Below are 21,943 nucleotides of genomic sequence, written 5' to 3' on the forward strand. Positions count from 1 at the left end.
ACTGCAAATATTCTGATCCCAACCCATACCATAGTTATTTGTTTGTACCTGCTGCAGTATTTTCTAATAAAATCAGCTAATTTCCAAATACAAATAATTAAAATTTTTTAAACCCGGTTAAGAGGTTATTTTGTTTTTAATAAACACAAGAAATAGACTGCTAAATTTCAAATGCAACATGTACGCATTGTGGTTATACAAAAAAAAAATCAGTGAAATGAATCTAGAACCCTTTCTCTCTGAGGGAACTTTAACTATGTAGTTTCTCTATCAGAGAGGGTTCCACATAAACCCCCTTTAGGAAGCTAAGGACCTTTAACTAATCAAAGACCCCTTCAGTGTAAACTCAACTTGAAGATAATCTTTCTTTCAACTCAAAGTCAAAATAATGGAGTACTTAAAGTTTAATTTTTGAAAACTTATAAACCTGAGTTCAATGGGGTCCCTAGAGGACTAGTGGTTAGGCTCTCACCACTGTAGCCCGGGTACGATTCCCAGCCAGGGAACCGACCCCAGCCACTGGGGTTGTGTGCAACAGTGTGCTCTCAAAGCCGGTCCCAAGCCCTGATAAAATTGGGGAGGGTTGCGTCAAGAAGGGCATCTGGCATAAAACTGTGCCAAATCAAATTTTTGACTCCATATTAATGCTCATAATCATCACTGCCCTAACTAGCCAGCTAGGTAGCAAGAGCTGACCGGACAGGTTTTTTGAGATAATTTTAACTCATTTTGAATGTTCATAATATTCTTTGCTATGGCTTGCCAGCTGGCTAACATAAGATGAACTTACAGGATTCTGAAAGGATTTTTAAGTAAAAGGTTCATAATCTTCACTGATTAAAGCTAGTCAGCTAGCTAGAATGCACTAACCCAACAGGATTTCTGAGAAAACGTTTAACTCCTAATAAATGTTCATAATCATCACTGGTAAACATAGCCAGCTAGCTAACATGAGCTAACCTGACAGGATTTCTAAGAGGATTTTTAACTCCTATTCAGAAATGTTTAGAATCCTCACCGGTAAACATAGTCAGCTAGGCTAAACATGAGCTAACCTGACAGAATTTCTGAGAGGACTTTTAACTCATAATGAATGTTTACAATCTTTGCTGGTAAACATAGTCAGCTAGCTAACACGATATAACCTGAACATGATTTATGAGAAAATATTCAAGTCACATTCATAAATGTTTACAGCATTCATTGCTAAAGCTAGCCTAGCTGACATGAGCTAACCTGGTAGGCTTTATGATATTTCTGCTATATGACAGATTTGATGTTTGTTTCTTGCCTTCACGGCTATTTCATAAGGGTGTGTTGTTGTGTCCACAGACAGGCTCTGCTTGATTTTTCCTTCATCCCTGTTATTCATGTAGATGTTTTTATCATCCTAAATACCAAAGGTTGACAATGCTAACACATACTCTATCATTTGGCATGTCTGTTAAGAAATTCTTGCAACAGCAGATATAAAGTTCCATATGTAAGAAATATAAATGTGTCTGTCACTACAAATGAAGGATAAACAAAATGTTGTCGTGACAAACGCTAGTGGTAGCTGCTGCTGATTCCAATAACATGCTGTACGGTCTCTGACTGAGCATTTGTATTTATTCCAGCCAAAGAGATTTGCATGTTTTAAAGGTAAATTAGGCCTAAAGTATCCAGAAATATCCACTGCCATCTACACTGGCTTTAAACCACTGATCTGCACTCCCTGGGAGGCCTAGAAGGAGATGTATTTTGGTAATAAACATATTCAAGGCATATTCTGTACAATGAACTAATTAGGTTGATCGAATATATACATCATCTCTGAAACAGACCTAAATACAGGAAAATGTAGACTGCTGAGACTCTGCTTGGGGAGTGTAATTTTAGAGCTAAAATGTATTTAAAGCAGAAGATGGGAGATAATTGTGTCTCTTTGGTCATAAATATCTTGTTTGAAATGCAGGCAGAAGCAGTAAGAGTGTATCTAGTTTGGGCAGGTGTCCAGGGAAGCTCATGCTAACTGTCTGAAATGGCAGAGACGCTACCATCTGTCTTCATTTGGCCATGGATTTCCCAGTGTTGCTGTGCTTTGGATTCAGCTGGAGCTCAGCAGAAATGACGTTTGTGCTGATGGAGTTTGGGGTGGAGAAGATTAAGGCTGGAGGTCTCTGGCCTGCTCTCTCTATCTCTTTCTCTCTCTCTCTTTCTATTTCTCTCTGTTTTCAGAATAAATGAAGCAGCACGACACCAGGATGCTTTCCCCAGACACAAATTAGACTAAAAAATGATATCCAGTGGAGAGCAGGCTTTTACTGTATAGATTCCTCCAAGGCTAAGTTTAATTTATGCCAAGTTTTCCATGGATGGCCCATACAAGCCCAGTCTTGAACTAAAAGAAATGAATAAAATGTACTTTGAATGACACTTCCCAAAGATTTCATACTTTCTAAAGCAGTGGTATTTAAACCATGCTTAGAGAACCATGCTTAGGTCTATTCTATATACTTACAAGCGTCTTTTGCATACATTTCTCAGTTTATTTAGAAAGCTTACATTTATTATGAAAAAGCTAAACATACAATTATTTCTGCATATTTTCCCAAAAGCAGATTGCCTAGGTGAGACCCCAAGGGAGGTGAGATCGCAAGGGAAGGTTCAAAAACCTTCTGAAGTGAACTTATACAAACCTGGAACACTCCTAGCTGTTTGCAGACTGTCCATCAAACAAAGGAGAATGGGGTAGTGAATACATATTAGTAGTAATAGATGAAAATGCCTACCCTATACATCACTACTGGCTGAACAGATCGTAAGGGCATAAGGGTTTCCCAGATTGTGCGCGTTCTTTGCCCTGACCTTTGGAAGGCTGCAGAAGGAGCATAAAACAGGCTTAAAAATTACACACTATATCTATCAATTCTGGTTTCTTGCCACTTCTTGCAACTTCTGACTCTTGGTCCATACTGCAAATCAGAGGCCATGTGGCCTTGGTTTCATATTAATGTTGTCTTCATGACAACTGGGAACTCTAGGATTCCTCCTCCCACCGCAAACACAGTCCACACAACCTCAGCTGTTAGAGGTCATTAAAAATGTATACTCACAGTAAGCCAATGCCTGGTTAGCTTGTGTGTGGATAACAAGCAGCTTTGGAAAGCACCAAAAAGTGTTGTTTGGTTAATGATTCATTCATTTTAAAAGCCAATGCAGGATGTTGGCTTTGGTAATTCAGCATTAATATGATTGAAAAAAAACTGAGTCCTCAGTTTGATCAAAAATAATCCACAAAACAGCTATGCAACTATCTTCTTGTATTTGTTGATCTTAAAGAATATCATTCACCAATAGAAATTTGTGAAGCTTTGCGTAAAAGATGCAAAATGCTACTATTTCATATGTTACACTTATGGTGCTGCCATATTAATATAACATTTACAGCATTTGGCAGACGTCCTTATCTCATTTATACGACTGAGCAGTTGAGGGTTAAGGGCACAGCAGTGGCAGCTTGCCGGTGCTGGGATTTGAAATCACAATCTTCCACTTAGTAGTCTAACATCTTAACCAATGAGCTACCAAGGATTTGCAACTCTGAGAAATTGAGAAACTTTCTGAGTGAGAATTACTCAAATTGGATTTTTCCCAGTTCCCACTTGGTCACAAATGCAGCGTAAGCCTCAGCCAAATTACACTGCCAAAATTGATAGTGGTCCCTTAGTTCCTTCCTGTTTTCCAGTACACCGAATTCACCCCAGGGGCTTGATAATGAGCTGATGAATTTGAGAATCAGGTAGCTGAGTAGGGATAAACTTATCAGTGCAGGTGTGTGGCCTTGGCAGTTCACTGTATCCTACAATAAAAAGTTCTACAGTGTTAAATTCAATCCACTAGAGTATGGATTCTTAACTCTGAGTTAATTTGACAGCATTAATTTTATTGTAGTTTCAGCAAAAGCTGCTACTTATTCATGACCACAAACACTTCTTTACCACAGAGAACCTCTTCACGGTCTGAACACAGTCATGTCTATGAATTCATTAAGTAAAAGATGAAACTCACCAACCTCTTAACGTGGTTTTATTGGAAAATAGTGGCCTTCTGCGAATCACACCATCGGATTGTTGACTACTTTCCTACAACAGCATGCCCCGGGTGTTCTTCTCCTCTTCTATCAGCATTTTTTAAAATGGATTAAAGAATGACACATTGTAATTATATTCATTTATAGTATCACTTATGCTATAATAGATATAAACTGTTGTTCTCTCAACAGCATTTCTTTTTTCTGTCTCTTGAAGTTAATATGACAAGAAAAACATTAGCTTTTTATGTTACCAAAAAACTACCAAGAAAGTCCTCTGTCTTGAAGACGTCCCATTTTAAAAAGCTTAAAGTTACAGTTCATCTCTGATTGTTACAACACACTGAAATGAGAGACTCCTTCCAAAAATGCTTAATAAACATCTCCTCACAGAAAATTTCACCTTCTCAACAATTACTCAACTGTTAAAATTAGCTTAGGTGGAGCATGTGCAATACAATCCGTGTGATAGTTGTTACTGTAGAATGAATAATGTATCCTAATGAGCAAATGAACATAAACCTGTCATTTGCTTTGCAGCCAAATTACTGTCTTAGGCATGCTGTTACAGGAAATTATCGCCCTCTGACCAATCGGAATTGAGTGCGGTGGTATAAATGAATGTTAAATAACATTGGCTTGTTTTGCTTTGCTTTGTTTTCTTTCATTACAGAGCAGTTGTATTTGTGCTTTTTTTGTTTACTGTCCCTCTGAGAAAAGGTTGTTTATTTGAGGCAGGCTGCATCTGATAGCTCTTCTTTCCCGTGGGTCTGCTGAGCTTGGCCTGCTCCTACAGCTTTGTTCTGCGTTGGTTTAAAAACACACTGCTTCATTTCAGCTTCCCTGCTTACTAAACAAAACAAAAGTGTTTGTGACAGCGAGATCACGCTCATAGTCATGACAACCATGGATGAAAGGGCGTACAGCGTTTGAGATCAATAGACGGCTTGTAAAGCTCTTTTTGAAAAGCGTACAAAAACCTCTGCAGACGTTAGGAGTAGCTTTGTGATGACTTGTTAAATCTTTACGATGTAAACGTTCATCACTGTAGATCATGAATGCAGATCACGAATGCGGTGGATAACTGTTCACAGTGGAGAGCTGCGCTTTGGAGTGGTCTCTTAAAGAACATATTATAAGCCTACAAAAGAGACCCATTATCGAGTAAAAGATTCTCAATGGTCTCTTGCAGCCCTTCATATTATTTCATCTTGCTGTTAGAGTTTAAATGCCTGGATTACATGATTTCTAGAAGTGACACTGTCTCTTCTTTAAAAAAGAGGCTGTGAAAAAGAGCCTAAATGCATGATCATTTGGAACCATGAGGAGGGAATTGAGGTAAGGACTAAACTGTGAAATCTGGAATCAGGTGGGACAAAGGAAAGTCAGTACCAGAGGCTGTATATAACTTGTATTTATTTTTTTATGAAAAGGAAATGGTTATTCAGTGCAATATCGAGGAAAAACAAGTAACACACAAACTGAAATGACACAAGTTTGTTGACTTGTATATAAAAATAGCTACATACCTGAAAATGACCATGTCCACTGTTAGGACAATAATTAAGAGATTCAAAAAAACTGGAGTAGTAATGAACTTTCCTGGAAGAGAACGCAAGTGTATTTTGTCCCCAAACACACAACAAGGAGAATGGTTAAATAGGCCAGAATTTTTTTTTAAAGGATCACAGTTGGAGATTTGCAGAATCACCAATTCTCCAAATCTACAATTAAGTGCCACCTCAAAGCCAACAAACCATCTGGAAAACATGCCAGAAGAAAAGCCTTTAATTTCATTTAAGCATTATGCACATCTAGAGGCTACTGGAGCATCAGCTGGGACCAGGTTCCGATCAGACGAGACCAATATAAAGCATTTTGGCAACAAACCCTCGAGTTGGGTTTTCTGTTGGTTATACAGAAAAGAACCTAAGCCCCACTATTAAGTACGGTGGAGAATCTGTGATGATGTGGAACTGTTTTTCTTTCAAAGGCCATGGGAATCTTGTTAGAATAGATGGCATTGTGAACTCCCTGAAGTGCCAGGAGATTTTAAATGAAAATCTGTCTGCCTCTGCCAAACAGTTTTCAACTGGCTCATGGTTGAATCTTCCAGCAGGACAATGATCAAATCCACCAAATCCACACAAAAATGCCTCAGTGACCACAGAATCAAGCTTTTGACTTTGCCTATCATAATCCCTTGATATAATCCTCATTTAAAACATGTGGGGTGAGCTGAAGAACAGAGTCCACAAAAGAGGGTCAGGGAGCCTGGAGGTTTGGATAGACCCTGTATTGAAGAGTGTCTCAGATTCCTGACTCTTAATTCTCATCCAGCTTTATAGGAGAAGACTCAGTGCTGTTATGTTGAGAAAGGGAGACTGCACAAAGTACAGGGGTGCCACTTTGACACACAGTTTTGTGTACTTCAATTAAAGGTTAGATTTCTCTCATTTTCAGTGCAGGCTTAAAATAATTAACTACAAAGCCATTTTTTCATGCCCATTTTTCTCATCTTTACCAAGGGTGCCAATAATTCTGGAGCTGATTATATTTAATTATGATCAGGCCTGTTTGTGTTGTTTATTAAAGGGCTGAATGCTGCATCCATACACCTGTAAGATGTGAGTGTTGGATGGTCATTGCCATGTGCTACATTACCCACAATGCTGTTCGATTACCTGCTGATAGCATCATCGCTATCTAAAAAGAGCAGTGCAGCAGTGCTTTAGTCCTCTACTCTGTTCTGCTCTCTGTTCTTATCTATACATCAGCATCCAAAGCTTCAACTTTCATGCTAATACGCCATCGGTGCCGTTGAGCTCGTCATCTAGTAGATCACTAACTAGCCAAGCTGAGTCTCTGCTGTAACTCAGCTGCTTCATGGAGCTGCATTGCATTCTGGAACTTGGAGTCCAACATTTGCACCAACATCTCCACTATTTCTATGTTGACTTTTTCATTAATGTCACATTGAACATCGATGGAAAACTCAGAGCTTTTGTTTTTAGGAGCTAACAGCAAAACCTGGCTGTTATCCCTTATGCTTAAGATCATTTAAAATTTTTTTCCTATTAAACACCACTGTAGCTGCACTAGTAATGTCCTCCTGTGACGTCAGGTGCAGAGCAGAACCGCTAACTTCTCACGGGAATTACGAAAATACAGTGTCAGCTAACATATGAGCACCAGAATCACTAAACACATCACAGATATTTCAATATATTTTTATTACATAATATATTTATTATATTTGAGAGTGGAGTTTTCCTTTACCTGCTGAGCCTCCACTAGTTTCGACAGCAATACAGCATAGCTACCATGCCTTTTGTTGTATCTCCGTATGTCGCACACATCTTGTGTCATTCTGTCAGAGGCAAGAACACGGAGAAGGCCTACGAGACTTGACCTTTTGTGTTTGTGTGCGCAGCACGGATAGTGAAGAGCAGACAGTGGTGTGAGATGACCCCGTGTTCAGAGGGAGAAATCTGCGGCCTGCTGTTCAATCACTCTGGCTGGACCTGCACCAAGGGAGGAGGACGAATAAAAACCGTCACGGTAAGACCACATGAGATTTCACTGCCATGATTAGGATGTTGTGTCACTTAAACATGAAAATGAATTCAGTGACAGATATACAGTATGTGAGCAGAACTTTACAGTGGAACTATACAGATACACCATAGAACATACAAAAGCATGTAATAATAGTAATAAAATGATAAAAGGAATTAAAGAACAAAAGAAAAGGAATTAAAAAGAATACAAAATTAAAAGAAATAAGGTGAAAAATTAGAATACATAGAGTGACTCCAGAAATGATTGCCCCCCACCCCCACAGTTATTAATTCTCTTTTTGCTGTATTGTGATGTGTGTATCAGAATTGTTTTCTGCTCATTTTGAAGGGACTTTGTACAAAAATAAGAGTAAATAAAGTATTTAGATATCCTTAGAATGATTTAAAAGCTCTTAACTAGAAATAAAAGGCAAAATAAACAGTGTTTACCTGATGGTAGATGTGTACATGTACAAGTGAGAATCTTGTAACTTGAAGGTGGAAGGAATGGGACAGCAATTAAAATTCAAATTCAAATAAACCAGTTTTTTTTTTATTAGTATTATTATTATTTCACCTTGTCATTTTCAGCTTAAAAATTAATCATCTCATTGATATACCTTGGGGTCTAAAAGTCTGAGACCAAGTCAAAAATCTGAGATTTCAGTTTAAACCTGGAAACAAAGATTTGTTTCTTGAGTCGTGCTTCAGTGGAAGAGATATGTGTTCAGGCGATATGCCTATGGAGTTGATCTAACATGGTCTAACACAAACTTGTGGAGTCACGTCAGCTCGAGTGCACACTGTCAATCAGAAATTCTGAAATGTGTGTAAATATTTCTACTAATAAGATTCTACTTTTCACTCAAGTTGGTGTTGATAATATAATTTGTGATGAAATATTTGGTATTAAATTAGAAAAGAATGCAAAATAGAAGCATTTTCACTAGGGCTCTCAGACATTTGGACCCCACTGTATATGTTAAAAGGGGTTCATCTTTTTGTTTTTATTATTGTTTTTGCTGTTATAGTAATAATTGTACAGAATGGAACTAAGGGCTAATTATGGAATTTATGTTTTTAATCATTCTCCTGATATACTGCATTAGCCATCACCTTTTTATATTTATCCATCCATGTCCTTACACTTCAATTGTGCTGTATCCCAAAGGACTTGGAGTGTGTGTGTGTGTGTGTGTGTATTTCTGTATGAATGAAAGATGAACTGAGGCCAGTATAAATGTGGCCAGTAGTTCAGCAATACATTTACACCGTCCTGTGATTTTGTGATGGATATTTAGACAGCATTGCTGTTTTCAGTGTGAAGTGTACAGAAATATGTGCTGAGGTCATGCACCCAGAGACACACACACGCACACACACGCACACACACACATACACACAGAGAGAGAAAGAGAGAGAGAAATGCTGATCATGTCCTAGATTTTTCCTCTCGGTTTATTTCAGTCTACACAACTTCAAATGCTGGTGTGTGTGCAAGTATACATTTGCGTGTGTGTTTATGTGGCCATTAATTAGTACACGTGTTTTTGTCCATGTGTGCATGTGCATATTATGTCATACATCATTCACTGGGCTATATAGTGTATGGGTTTCTGAGTATCTGAATTTGTAATTATGCTAGTATAAAAAGCAGCTGCGACATTAGTCATAAATTAATCATGACTGTAATTATGCATTAATCACACTAATTATGCATTCAGAGTGTTGGTACTGTGTGTCTGACTTTCTATCATCCACTAAAAAGCAAAGAGCACTTTAACAGCGCAGTGTTTTCACTCAGACGTTCCCACTGAGCGCTAGCTGAGCTGTCAGATCATCAACTAGAGGTGGACAAAAAAATCATATGGTAAACAATATGCATGATGATATTTAGTTTTGCTAAAACACATTTAAAAAGCCTGTGAAGGTCGTGTTTAATTTAATGTTTACAACGTACAAAGAACAGGATGCTAGATATTTCTTTTTTGCACTTACATTATTTTTGTAAATTTGACATGTTTACAATGTCCAGTTGTCTTTAAGTGCAGATTCAGTCGCTTTCTTTCTCACTGGCTGCCAATCATAGCAAGATTGAGGCAGAAACAACTGTGATTGGTCAATAACGACAACCAATAAAAAGAGAGAAAACACCTTCAGTTATACCTTTAATGCATTGCTGTCTGAGTTCATGACAATTTTTTTCTTATTATCTTGAATTTTTAATATTATTTTGGAAGGGTTTGATATCTGTTTCCTTCCTAAGGCTTTCATTTAACTAACCAAACTAAACCCAACAAAACCTGACTAAACCAGTTGGTTAGTTTAAGTAAGGAATAACACACAACAGACCGTGCTGTTATAGGAAAATAACACTGCCGTGATACAACTCAACACCACCCTGACGTGGATTATTTCTTATACCAGCACAGTGTGTTATTCCTCTTACACCACAGCTACTTCACAGCTACTTAATTTATTAATGAATGACACATCGCACTTTTGCACTGTTTATTGTCAATGATATTGAACGTCCATGAGACAAGTTAGTTCCTGTTATTGCCTATGTTGTAGCAGTCTCACCAGTCTCTTCTTTTTTTTTTGTCTCTTGAGGTTAATAAGACAAAAAATGCAGCTTATTGCAGCTCAGTCATGTGACATGTCATGTGAGAAACCAGAAATTGCTAACTTCTCCCTCCTTAAAACTCTCCCTGTTGGGAAATGTTAAACCTCCACTAATGAATACATGCTTTTCTTTGTTAAACATCACCAAAAAAGCTTGGATTATGTTGAGCATCTGCCATACAAGTCCCTGTGAAAGAGCTGTTACTATAGAAACAATAGTGTATTAGAAGGAGCGCATTAATATAAAGCATTAATATAAATCGTTTATGTTACAGCCAGAACTACTGCTTGTGCTGTAATGTTATAGAAAATGAATCAACACCTTCTGACCAATCAGCTTCCAGAATTCGACCCTGCCATGGTATAACTGTAAATGTGTTAACTGGCCAGACTGAAATACAGCTTTCAGGATTTCTTGTTTTTCAGTCAATAATATCAGAATATCTTCTGCTTGTTCTCAATAACACCTGGTACAGTAGAGCCTTTTAAACACATTTTTGCTTTAATTGTCCAATGAATATACACTGCAGTTAACAGCTACCTTGACATTTTAGAATTTTTAACTGAAAGTATTTCTCTATAAAGTGGTCTGAAACTATATATTCCATCATCATGATTATCAGCATTATGCCTGCTCTGATTTACATTTCTCTCAAACTGTAATAACCAGAGCTCAGCTCCACTTGCTGTTCACATAAAAGGTGCAGGAGCTCTGCTCCTTTAATCTCCACTAATTTAACCCCTGAGTAGAACTGCATTAAATATTTAAGTACTCATCACAGAAACGAATTTGCAAGACTTAAGACCTCTCTAAAGATTACATTCATGCAACAGTAACAATAAATAACTTAAAACAAGCCATCAAAGACAAACGTGCATAAAAAAATGTGCACAATAAAGGTCTACTTTAAAGAATCATGGAAGGTATCGTCTCACAAGAACAATTTTAGCAATATGAAATATGATTTTAGAGATATGTTACTAACCACAGCCTTTCACTGCAGCGCACTGGCAAAGGTGAGAGGATCTCGTTTACTGGCCACTAACTTCAAATAAATATGCATACTAAAACTTAACTATACAAAATAAGTATTTATATTTTTTTTAAATCATTGTGCAAAATAAGTATGTATATGTAAAAAATAGGTTTGAATACTTAAAAAAGTGTGTGCAAAATAAATATGCATTAAATAAAAAGTTTGGATACTTTAAAAACAATTGTGCAAAATAAGTATGCATGCTAAACATAAGTACACAGTAAATATGCATACAAAGAAAGTTTGCACACTTAAAAAGCAAGTATGGACAATAAATTTGCACACTAAAAATTAGTATCCAAATAAATATGCATACTAAGCATAAGTACATATGAACAAAATTAGTATGCACACTGAAAATAAGTATGAATCAAAGGGTGCAAAGTGTCCGAAGTAAGTATGCATACAGAAAGGTACGTTTCTTTACTTAAAAAAAACAAGTGTGCAAAATAAGTATGCATGCTAAACATAATTGCATATGAAAGTGTACAAAATAAGTATGCATACAAAAATAACTTTGCATATTTTTAAAAAAATAAGTACATGTGCATACTAATTATATCTGTATAGTACACATAAAAGACTGCAAAGTGTGCAAAATTAGTATGCATAAATTTACACACTCAAAATAAGTATGCATCAAAGTGTAGAAAGTTTCCAATATAAGTATGCACACATGTGGGGGAAAAGTATGTGAGAAAGTATACAGTGTGCAAGTAAAATCTAGTATGCTTCTATCACAATAGTGTGAATGGTCATGTTGTTACTAATTCCGATAATCATGTTATTAATCATGCTGCTGTCATACGAGCAGTGTTTGTGTTCATGTATACACCTGTGAATGTGAATATGCAGTGCGTGTGTGTGTGTGTGTGTGTGTGTGTGTGTGTGTGTGCGCGCACACGTTTGCTTCTTTATTTCTAGAGCGCAGGTGGTCTGTTGTAAGTGTTGTCTGTTCCAGCATCACTTTCTGTGTGTGTGTGTGTGTGTGTGTGTGTGTGTGTGTGTGTGTGTGGTTACAGTTTACGTTAGCCTGCAGCATTGTCTCTCACCGCCTGTGGCAGCTGCTGGAGATTTCATGCTCATGTTTCCCACATCACATAATCAAGCCTGACAGCACAGAGGAGTGTGTGTGTGTGTGTGTGTGTGTGTGCTTATGTATAAGATGTGCAGTTTTACGATCGCATATTGACTCTATGATCTTGGTGTGTGTGTGTGTGTGTGTGTGAGCCTGTTCATAGCACTTTCTTCTTTTTTGCATGTAATGGCAGTCCGTGGAGCTGCCATGTTGTCACTGTAGATTTGTTGTTGGAGGTTTCGAGAGCAGGAGATTTGCAGTAGTGTGTTGTTGGGTGGAGCTCAGACAGGGTACAGGGTGTAAGAGCATTTCCCCGAGGTGCAGTAAGACACACATGCCGGTCCTCCTTATTCTCCAGGGAGAGTGCCTGTTTTCATCACCCTCCTCTCAAAACCCAATCAGATTTCTAGTATATATTTTATTTGCTTGTTTGTTTTCATTCTCACAATCCCATTTAAATGAAACCACCCAATGCTGTTTTGATCAGTAGACGACAAACCACTTTATTTTTCAAGTCTCTACACTGGAATACATTGTATTTCTTTTTTATCTGGTTTGGATTAAGGCTGATACTACGATAGCCTTAATGTAGCCCCGCCCACTGACAACAGCACTGATGGATTTAGTGGCTTTAAGCTGAACACCATTTCACTCAACATGGTTTGTAATGACAGACACTGTATGTTACTTCAACAAGGAATAAACGATGACATGGTCATGCCGTAACAGGAAAATAATCAACAGCTCAAAGTGGAGTTACTATTACCACCCTGAAGCTGATTATGTTCCAACATTACATAGCATAATGTAATTAATTATAACATTAATTATAAACCTTGCAGCCAGATCTACTGTCAGAGCTGCTGTTATAGACAATTAATCAACACCTTCTGAGCAGAACTGAAGAATTGAACAGTGCTGTGGTTTAAAGTATAATAGATTATAATAAAGCTCACCCAGAAGCCTGGGGAAGTGTGTGTGTGTGTTTGTGTGTGTGTTTGTGTGTGTTTGGCTGTCTCTGAAATTCAAATTTATCCAGGAGACGACAAGAACCCCTGCTTTGGTTTGGAAAATCTCCCACTTTGTGTGTGTGTTTATGAAGCATTATATAAACGTATTTGTTGCTTCTGCGTTGTTGTGTGTGTGTGTGTGTGTGTGCGTGTGTGCATTGTGTGTGTTATGTAAAGATGGCTAAGGCTCAGATGCACCACAGTGAGGCATGCCCTCTGTAGCAGCTGGAGCACAAAACACCCCACGCTGCATATAATGGGCGGCAATCCAAAAAAGTGTGTACATGGATTTGTTGCATGCTTTGTGTGTGTGTGTATGTGTGTGCGCGCTCAGTTTTGCACACTCCTGCACCTGCAACCTTTCTAAATCCGGCCCTCCCTCAGGGTGTGTGTTAGGAGAGAGGGTAGACAGAGCCAGGTTCTGACCCTCTAATGGAGTTAGCATATGCAGGATGCTGAAGCTCGGCCAGACATTAATATAGATCACCCACCAGGGTCCCAAACACACGGTGCCATTTGTCTTCACTAGTGAACTGCTGAAAGGTTCAAATTTGCTGTATTCTCCCGAGCCAGGTACCGCGGCACCACACGTGCCGGAGAGGCGGTGAAGGAATGCAGGCAGCTCACGCCTGTTCCACCACAAAGCTCGTAGCCCATACTGATCAGAGTTAAAGAACTAACAAGGGCTTTGTGTTAAATCTCATGCTCTGTTCACTACTTAGCAACAGATCGCATTGACCCAAGCGTCGCTTTAGAGTTTGTAGCAATACACCTGTAGGGTTTATTTTAAATCACCCAGTACAATTCCTTTTCCTCTGAATAATTAACCAGCATTTATGCTGGCATATAAAATCCCTTCCCATGGGTGAACATCCTCCTATGGGTGGGTACGTGGTTGTGTGTGTGTATGTCTGCATACTAGGAGTTATTAAAACTCATAGGAGAACTAAGAGTTTTAATAAGAGACGGGAGTAATCTTGACAGTGACTACTATCGACTGTTGGTTCTTTTTTTTTCAGATTACATACTATCATTCATTTGTTTGTTTGTTTGTTTGTTTGTTTACCTATTTATTTATTTATTAATACCACAGATATTGTTAATTGACATTCTTTAATAAATAAAAAATTATAAATGGAATAAAACACTTCAGGATGTTATTTGAAAATAAGTCATCAGGGTCGTTTCATACAACTCTGTCGTTGATTATTTTTGCTATAACAGCGTTATAACGGCTGACATTTTTCATTGCTTATACAGTACTTGATTTGAACTCATTTGCTGATTGTCAGCTAGCTCAGCTCAGCAGGACATGTGGTACATCACAGGCCTGAAAGACTGAGCAAGAGACTCTATCAGGGTAGAGGATTGTAGCAGTACTGGACCATAATGATCTGTGTGCTGATAAATATGGCTCATAGAAATGTTTAAATATATTCATGGTGTTTTTATGGAGCCAGTTCAGGTTGGATGCAGTTCATTATTTTTATTAGTTTAAATTGCTTTTAGAGCCAGGGGATTTGCACTGGGCAGAGAGAGAGAGAGAGAGAGAGAGAGTGCATGCAGGGGTTGTGGGTGGCCTACAGACTACTGTAGGAGCTGTTTAGAGACATTAGCTCAGCAGAATGGCTAGCAGGAAAATGCTGAGTCATTTGGTCAGGTGTTCGATGGTGACCACGCAAGCAAAAGGCAAACCGTGACTGAATCTATTCTTGGTAGCATGACGTGACCTTGAGTGTGAGAAAGGTGCTCTATAAATAAAATGAGTTCTTATTAGAAGATTATACAAGTTATTAAGCTGTAGTCATGCAGGTGTAGCATGCACACACACACACACACATCTAGCTGACTTTGGCACAGTGTACACAAATTGAGTCTTAACAATGTAACATGCAGCATGTTTGCTAATTGGGAAGCTGTTTTTGGATCACTGTTAATGGATCTTACATAAAAAAAGCATGTTTGTTGGTACAGTGAAGTTTTCTGTGAAGAGGTTTTTTTTTTTTTTTTTGGAAAGAGTGTGCGCACTTTAACAAGCAGAGGTAATTTTCTGACATTTGTGGTGTCTCTGTACCATGACAACTTCAAGATAGAGAGAAAAAAGAGAGGCTAACTTGTAACTTGTAAAACTAACTTGTATTGCGAACATTCCGCAACTTTAAAAGTAACTATAAATGCATAAAAAGTACATGTCATTCTTTAATAAATAAAAAATGCCAAATTGATGTGGTATACAGGAATTAAAACACTTTCGACAGTAACTACGCTTTGTTGGGCCGCATCACAGCAACACTTCGTTGATTTTCATTGTGTTTTATTAATGTTTTGTCAAAAACAGAGGATAAATTTTGGAATAATGTAGCTATTGAATCACTGTAATAAAGATGGATACATATGTGCAAGTTATATGTGCACACAGTATTAACAGTAAATATCAGATTATAGATTCCTTCTGCCTTTAAACATCACCCAGTGTTGTATTAGATACAAGTGCCCCAGAGTCTGTTCATTTCCACTCCAAAACCTATCAATCAATCTCAGGTTAAACATGTGTCACCCCACTCTAAAAACACACGACGGCTCATTGAGTGGGATACCGAGCTCAGAAAAGTTGGCAGGTGTAAGACAGTGTGCTGGTGATAAATCTTTAAAAGGCATAGTAGAAAACAAGGTTCAAATTCTCCATACCAAGTTAGTTTGATAGACTACTGATGAGTTTCTTTCAATTCCATGAGGGTGTGATGTATATTAAAGCCTTTTGACATGTCAAAGTCAACATACAGAATAAAATCTCCACTCTCAGTCATTTCATGGGCATTTTAAGGCCTTCAAAGTTGTGTGCAAGTTCTTAGTCCCTCTGTAGGGTGACCATGGAGAACCATAAAACAGAAGGATGCAATGAGGAATTCTGTATTTATATTTTCTATATTTCTATAACTGAGTGGTTATCTCTAAAGATAACTGTGGGTCTTATTCCACCAGCAAGACAGCACAGTTAACGATATTGCTTATTTGGTATGATTTTGTTTTTGATGGACTGATGGACTGATTTAACAGAATTGACTTAATTTAGTATGGTATGAGACAGAACTGTCTCAAAAAAGCAAACATGAGAATCAACTCTTGGTGTTTGTTTTGCTGTCTTGTGCTGGCGCTTGTGAAATGGCGATACAATGACACACATCTGGCGAAAACAACCCAGGAGCCATCTTTCCTAAAAATTCCTGCAATAGGAAATAGGATTACTCATAAAAGGCAATCCCAGCTAACAATTTTTAGCTAGCTGAACGTTTTCTAAACATTAAAGTTCTAAGAACATGTTTACATAACATTTCTAAACATTTCTACAACATTGCTGCAACTTTTGTAGTTGTAGGACTCATGACATTTCCATAATGTTAGGTTTTGTGTTACTGGGAAGGTTGTGCACAGTATTCTTTTAATACAAACCATAAACCATACACCACAAACCAGAAGCAAACCATTATTATGGCATTATTATTAACATTTTTTTGGACCTGTAATTATTATAATAATTATTATTATTATAATCATAATAATTACTGACTGTCATAATAGCGTTCTCTGCATGTGCCTATATATTTGCTGAATATGAATATGAAGTTGACATTTAGCACCTTAGCATTAAATTTGTTGTTTCTTCTCAAATCCTGGGTGTTGCTGTCAAAACAACAAGAAATATCTTCCTGTCTAGTTTTCAATCTGCCACGTTGTCTCTCTTTTTTACTATCTGTCCATTTTTCTCCCCAGCTCTGTCTCGTTATTGACTGCATTTTGTCAGTGCATATTCATTGCAAGGACCAGAAATAGACAGAAAGTGATTGGAGATAGAAAGAGAAAGAAAAGTGAAGGCTTGAGAGAAGATAGAGTAGAAGAGACAGTGGTAGTATGGCGCTGTAGACTAACGAGAATGAAGGAGCAGAGTTGAAGAGAGAAAGCGATGAGACGGAGAGAGAAGGAGTGATGTTGGAGACGCAACAGTCAGGCGTTTTATTCTGGGAGCCGTAGCTCTCTGAGACACTGAGGCTGATCTGATGGGGTCAGAGTGAACACAGCATTTCATGCAAGAGCCCCCCCTTCCTTCCCTTGCTCCCTTCCATGCAGTTGCTTTCCGCTCACGTCTCTCTCGGTTTGCCCACGCGTCCACCCGCCTCTGTTAGAGGCCACTAAATATCTGAGGCACAGGGGAATTGCCAATCCTCGGAGAGTCTGTACCCTTTCCAACCTTGCTCTCTGCTCGCTTTTATCGAATGCATTTATGAAGCCAAACACTTCTGGCTCGCCAGGTCGGCTGATTTGATTTTTCGCTCTCGCTCCCGTTCTACAGGAGGGAGTTTATGAAGGAGGAGAGGATAGGGGGGGAGACGGATGCATATGCGGCATTCCAGTCTCCAGAGCCAGCGTGACACTGCAGAGCATTGCTTAATACTGACAGTCTGTTTAGCCATGCTGGAAGAACTGTAGGGTTTTTTTCTGCAGTTGAAAACATGATGTTTCAATTAACAAAGAACTGACATTTGGTAGGCAGTCAGTAGAGATGGAGGAATATATGAATCTGCAAAAGGTTACACTGAATCATTGAGGAAACCTGAACTTTTAGACTTAAATTATTATATCAAAAATGCCTTTTGCTCTCAAATACAAGTTTGTGGTGAGCCATAATGCAAACCCCCGGAAATACTTTAGAGGAAGTCCACATGCATAAGATTTAACAGGATAAATAGCGGGAGCCTGTAACAAAGTATAAAAATGCAATCTCACATATTGAGGATTCAGCACTTCAATTCAGCACTTATGTAATTTTGAATACTTTACATCAACATCCAGTGTTTACTGACTTTAGAGAGCAAAAACTGCTTTGTTGTTGAAAGAAACTAGATCAATAATCGCTGAAATAATTCTGTTACTATAGGCAAAAAGCTGTGGCAGAATATTTGAGAAAGACATATACACTCTATGCAGTGCCTGCCAGAAATATTGACACTCTTCATACAAGTGCTGAAAAAAATTATTGTATTAAATTAAATGTTATAGACAATCATTAAAATGAACAATTGAAACAATAGGAGAAACTATTTACATATGTTCTAAAACAAAATACTTTCTTGCAAATATATATATATACACATGTATATGGACTAAATAATCAAGTTGCATGCAAATGGTCATCCTTGACAAAAAATTAATTTTTTTATTTGCTGTCAGTGTCCAGGAACTACATTGTTGCCTTTGACCCTGTCTTGTTTCCCTGACATATAAATATGAGGTTGCACACATGTAAAATCCCTTCATCGGTCCCTTCATCTGTGATGCATCACCATGATGAAAAGCAAAGAACTTTAAACACAAAAGATACAGATGGTTCTTGAACAATCAAGTAGTGTATATAAAAATACACAAACAGTTAAAAGGCACAATCTGGGTCATAATAAAAATGTCTGGAACAACAGTTGGACATTAGCCAGGAATTGGACCCATGACCATTATGATCACCTTCACACTGAGGCGAATGCTAAGGGATGAAAAGAATATCACAGATCGAGCAATTTAGTTGATTCTTGAAGTTTTACATATTATTACTGAGGATACATCTATACAGATACTGGCTTCATTCCAATGTCCAATATGCTCATTTACTCCTACTTGTATTACGTGTACTATGTGATGTAAGTCTAGTGGAAGTTGTCATGCACAAGTTGATCTGCATTATTGATAGAAAAACAAAACAAAGCAGCCTGTGAAAACTGTGCTCTGTGAAAAATATCAAGAGGAGGAAATACAGCATGTTACTACAATACAAGTAACTTTATAGAATTTCTTAAACATAAAAACTCAGCACAAGGAGTTCATTGCTAGCAGCACCCAGCAGCAAACAATGCTGCAGCAAGGCTAGCCAGGCAAGAAAAATGTCTACAGATAACGCTAGGTGAGAAAAAATTACAGCTCTTACCCAGTATGTTGTTCTTGAAGTTCAGCCGCTCTTGGTCCTTGACAATGAGAAAACCAATACTGGTGCAGTAAAGACAATAAAACATACTTTACGTAGAGCTGTACAGAAGCACTTTTCCAAAGTGAAACAAAACCGGCTCTTCTACCACTACTGCTCTACTCATTTCAGGGTAATAATATAGCTAGCTACTTCAAATGCACTTCATTTAAAACATAAGCTAACATTATAAAGAAAAAGTCTAGTAATGTATGTGCGTGGACACGTATGCGTCTCCTGTTCATGGACACTATTTAAATCTGGGAAACTTAAACAGAGCTAAATAAAATTTTCGATGACATCCATGATTGATTTAATATTAAGTAGGTTACTCGTTTCGGTATTGGTATTGATGAGTATCAAAAACATTTTATGTACTCAGTCTGGAAAAAAAAGGTATCCCTAATTATTACTATTAAATGCCTTGTCCAAAACAAAAAGCTATTTGGAAGGTTTGCAATAAAGAAGCAAGCAACCCACAAAATGCAGTGCCTAAACTTCTGCAAGTGTCAGTAAAACTACTTCTGGCATGTGCTCTAGTCAGAACTTTTGTGCTGTGCACACCATTGGCATGTTTGGCAAAAAAGAAAAGAAAAACGGGGTCTGTGAAAAGCCCTGAATCCTGCTGTGAAATATGGTGGAGGACACCGAAGCTTTGGGGCTGTTTTACAGCCGATGGGTCAGAGGCTCTTAGGAAGATTGATAGCGTCATGATTTCTGCTAAGTATCTAAATATTTAATCTTTGAACAGGATGATGACCCAAACACACATCCAGATCAACACAGAAATGGTTGCAGAAACACAAAATCAATGTTGTGCAAAGGCTATATGAGTCTCCTGAGTTCACTTCTAATATTTCAGTGAAATGTTAGTGATTTCTAAAAGGTTTCAACAAGACAACAAAGAAGCTCTTGATGTAGAAGTGAATTTGTGGTTGTTGTTTTTTTCCTGCATGATTTGAAACAGGAATGTCCTCTCTCTCTCTCTCTCTCTCTCTCTCTTTCTCTCTCTGTTTTATATGTTTGTCCCATGTCAAAAAGCCACTCTGGCTGCATCTGGGCACTATTCTTTTAGTCACTTAGGCTGCATATAGCCCGCAACCACCATCCCCATGGTGGTCCCTGTGTGAGTTCCTGCACATTCTAAAAGAAGGTTCTGGAGATGTTTGGTGTGGGTTCAGTCCATCAGACCCTGATCACATCGTCTCCTGAACCATTGATCTCCAGTAGCGAGGCTCCACCACCATGCAAACTGACAACACAACATCTTTTGAAGAGCATCTATCTCTTGTTACGTAGGCTGTTCAGTCTGATTGAAAATGTCTGTCTGGTTGAAAATCCTTTCTGTGGTTCAAGTTCATTCTCCTTCTCATCAGTTCCCAAGTGGTGAACAGAATAGCATTTGCCCTATTGTCAGGAGATCGGTAGTTGCCAGTCTGACCGCCCCCCCGCCCCCCCCCCCCCCCGAGATCCTGACAATTCCACCACAACCTGTGGCTGGGAGTCATGAGAGTAAAATTGCCCATGCTCTCTGGGTGGGAGGGATGGCATACTCTCTCTTCCCCGTCAATCACAGCGAAGCTAACCAATTGTGGGCATCTGTGAGCTCATGTACGTGGAAGACAGTAGATAGCGCTTTCCTCCACTGCCCTTCGACTCAGCTTGAGCAGCAGTTCAAAAAAGATATGGAAGCTGGCTTCACGTGTCTCAGTGGAAGCATGTGGTAGCCCTCACCCTCCCCAGTTGGTAGCTGTCATGTGATAAGACAGAGTTAGCTAATGGGTGGGAATTGGCAAGACCAAATTTGGGGAGAAAATTGGGAAAAGTTTTAAAAAAAAAAACCTGTAGCAGAGCTGATCAATGTGTTTTAGTATCTCAAAAACTCCAGTTTTTTAAAACATGAACCATCGCAGCTCCTGTAGCAGCTCCCCTTTTAAATCTTAACCAGTCACATGCATTTATGTAAAATATTGATCTGCAGCTCATCAGGCCAGAGAAAAAGCTAGAGAGGTCAGAAAAGTTAGTTTTTACCCTTTCATAATTTACCTTTGCTGGTCTGATTTGTAAACTCATGACACATTGATGATGAAAAGCAGAATGTTTAAAGACAGATGTACAGAGACATGTGCATTTATTCCCTCACCATGAAGAATTTTATTCTGTTATTCTGCTATTTGCATATACTGAAACACAGATGACTTCCTCTGGTCTGTTTTCACAACAGATCTGCATCTCTGTGTATTTGACATTCACTACAGTGCTCTACTCTATAAATAAGCACTTCATTAACTGTTCAGACCTGTTCTGCATCAGAGCTCTGCTGTGCTCTGTAGCTCAGCTTGCAGCCATCACAGGCGATAAATCAATCTTTAAATGGTTAACTCAGTAGAGTCTTAAGGACAGCGAGCTCCAATCACACTTGGCTCCTGCGGTAACCTTGGAGATGGACACTAGCACAAGTGTGTGAATGTGGTTTTTTTTTTTTGTGCAGTGTGTCTAACACAGCCCTCAAAGTGTAATGTTATCTAATTTTTTTTTTTTTTTTAACATA

The 21,943-nt window shown here is 38.3% G+C and overlaps 1 protein-coding gene across 1 annotated transcript in view; it reads left to right on the forward strand.

Moving 5' to 3' along the window:
- The window catches only part of tafa5l (TAFA chemokine like family member 5, like), a 72,309-nt gene that overhangs the window by 35,235 nt on the left and 15,131 nt on the right, over window positions 1-21,943 (forward strand). The window contains exon 4 of the mRNA XM_026927952.3: window positions 7,509-7,636. Coding sequence (XP_026783753.1) covers window positions 7,509-7,636 — 128 coding nt within the window. The remainder of the gene's footprint in view (window positions 1-7,508; window positions 7,637-21,943) is intronic.

Source organism: Pangasianodon hypophthalmus, chromosome 8, assembly GCF_027358585.1.
Source record: "Pangasianodon hypophthalmus isolate fPanHyp1 chromosome 8, fPanHyp1.pri, whole genome shotgun sequence".
NCBI lineage: Eukaryota > Metazoa > Chordata > Actinopteri > Siluriformes > Pangasiidae > Pangasianodon > Pangasianodon hypophthalmus.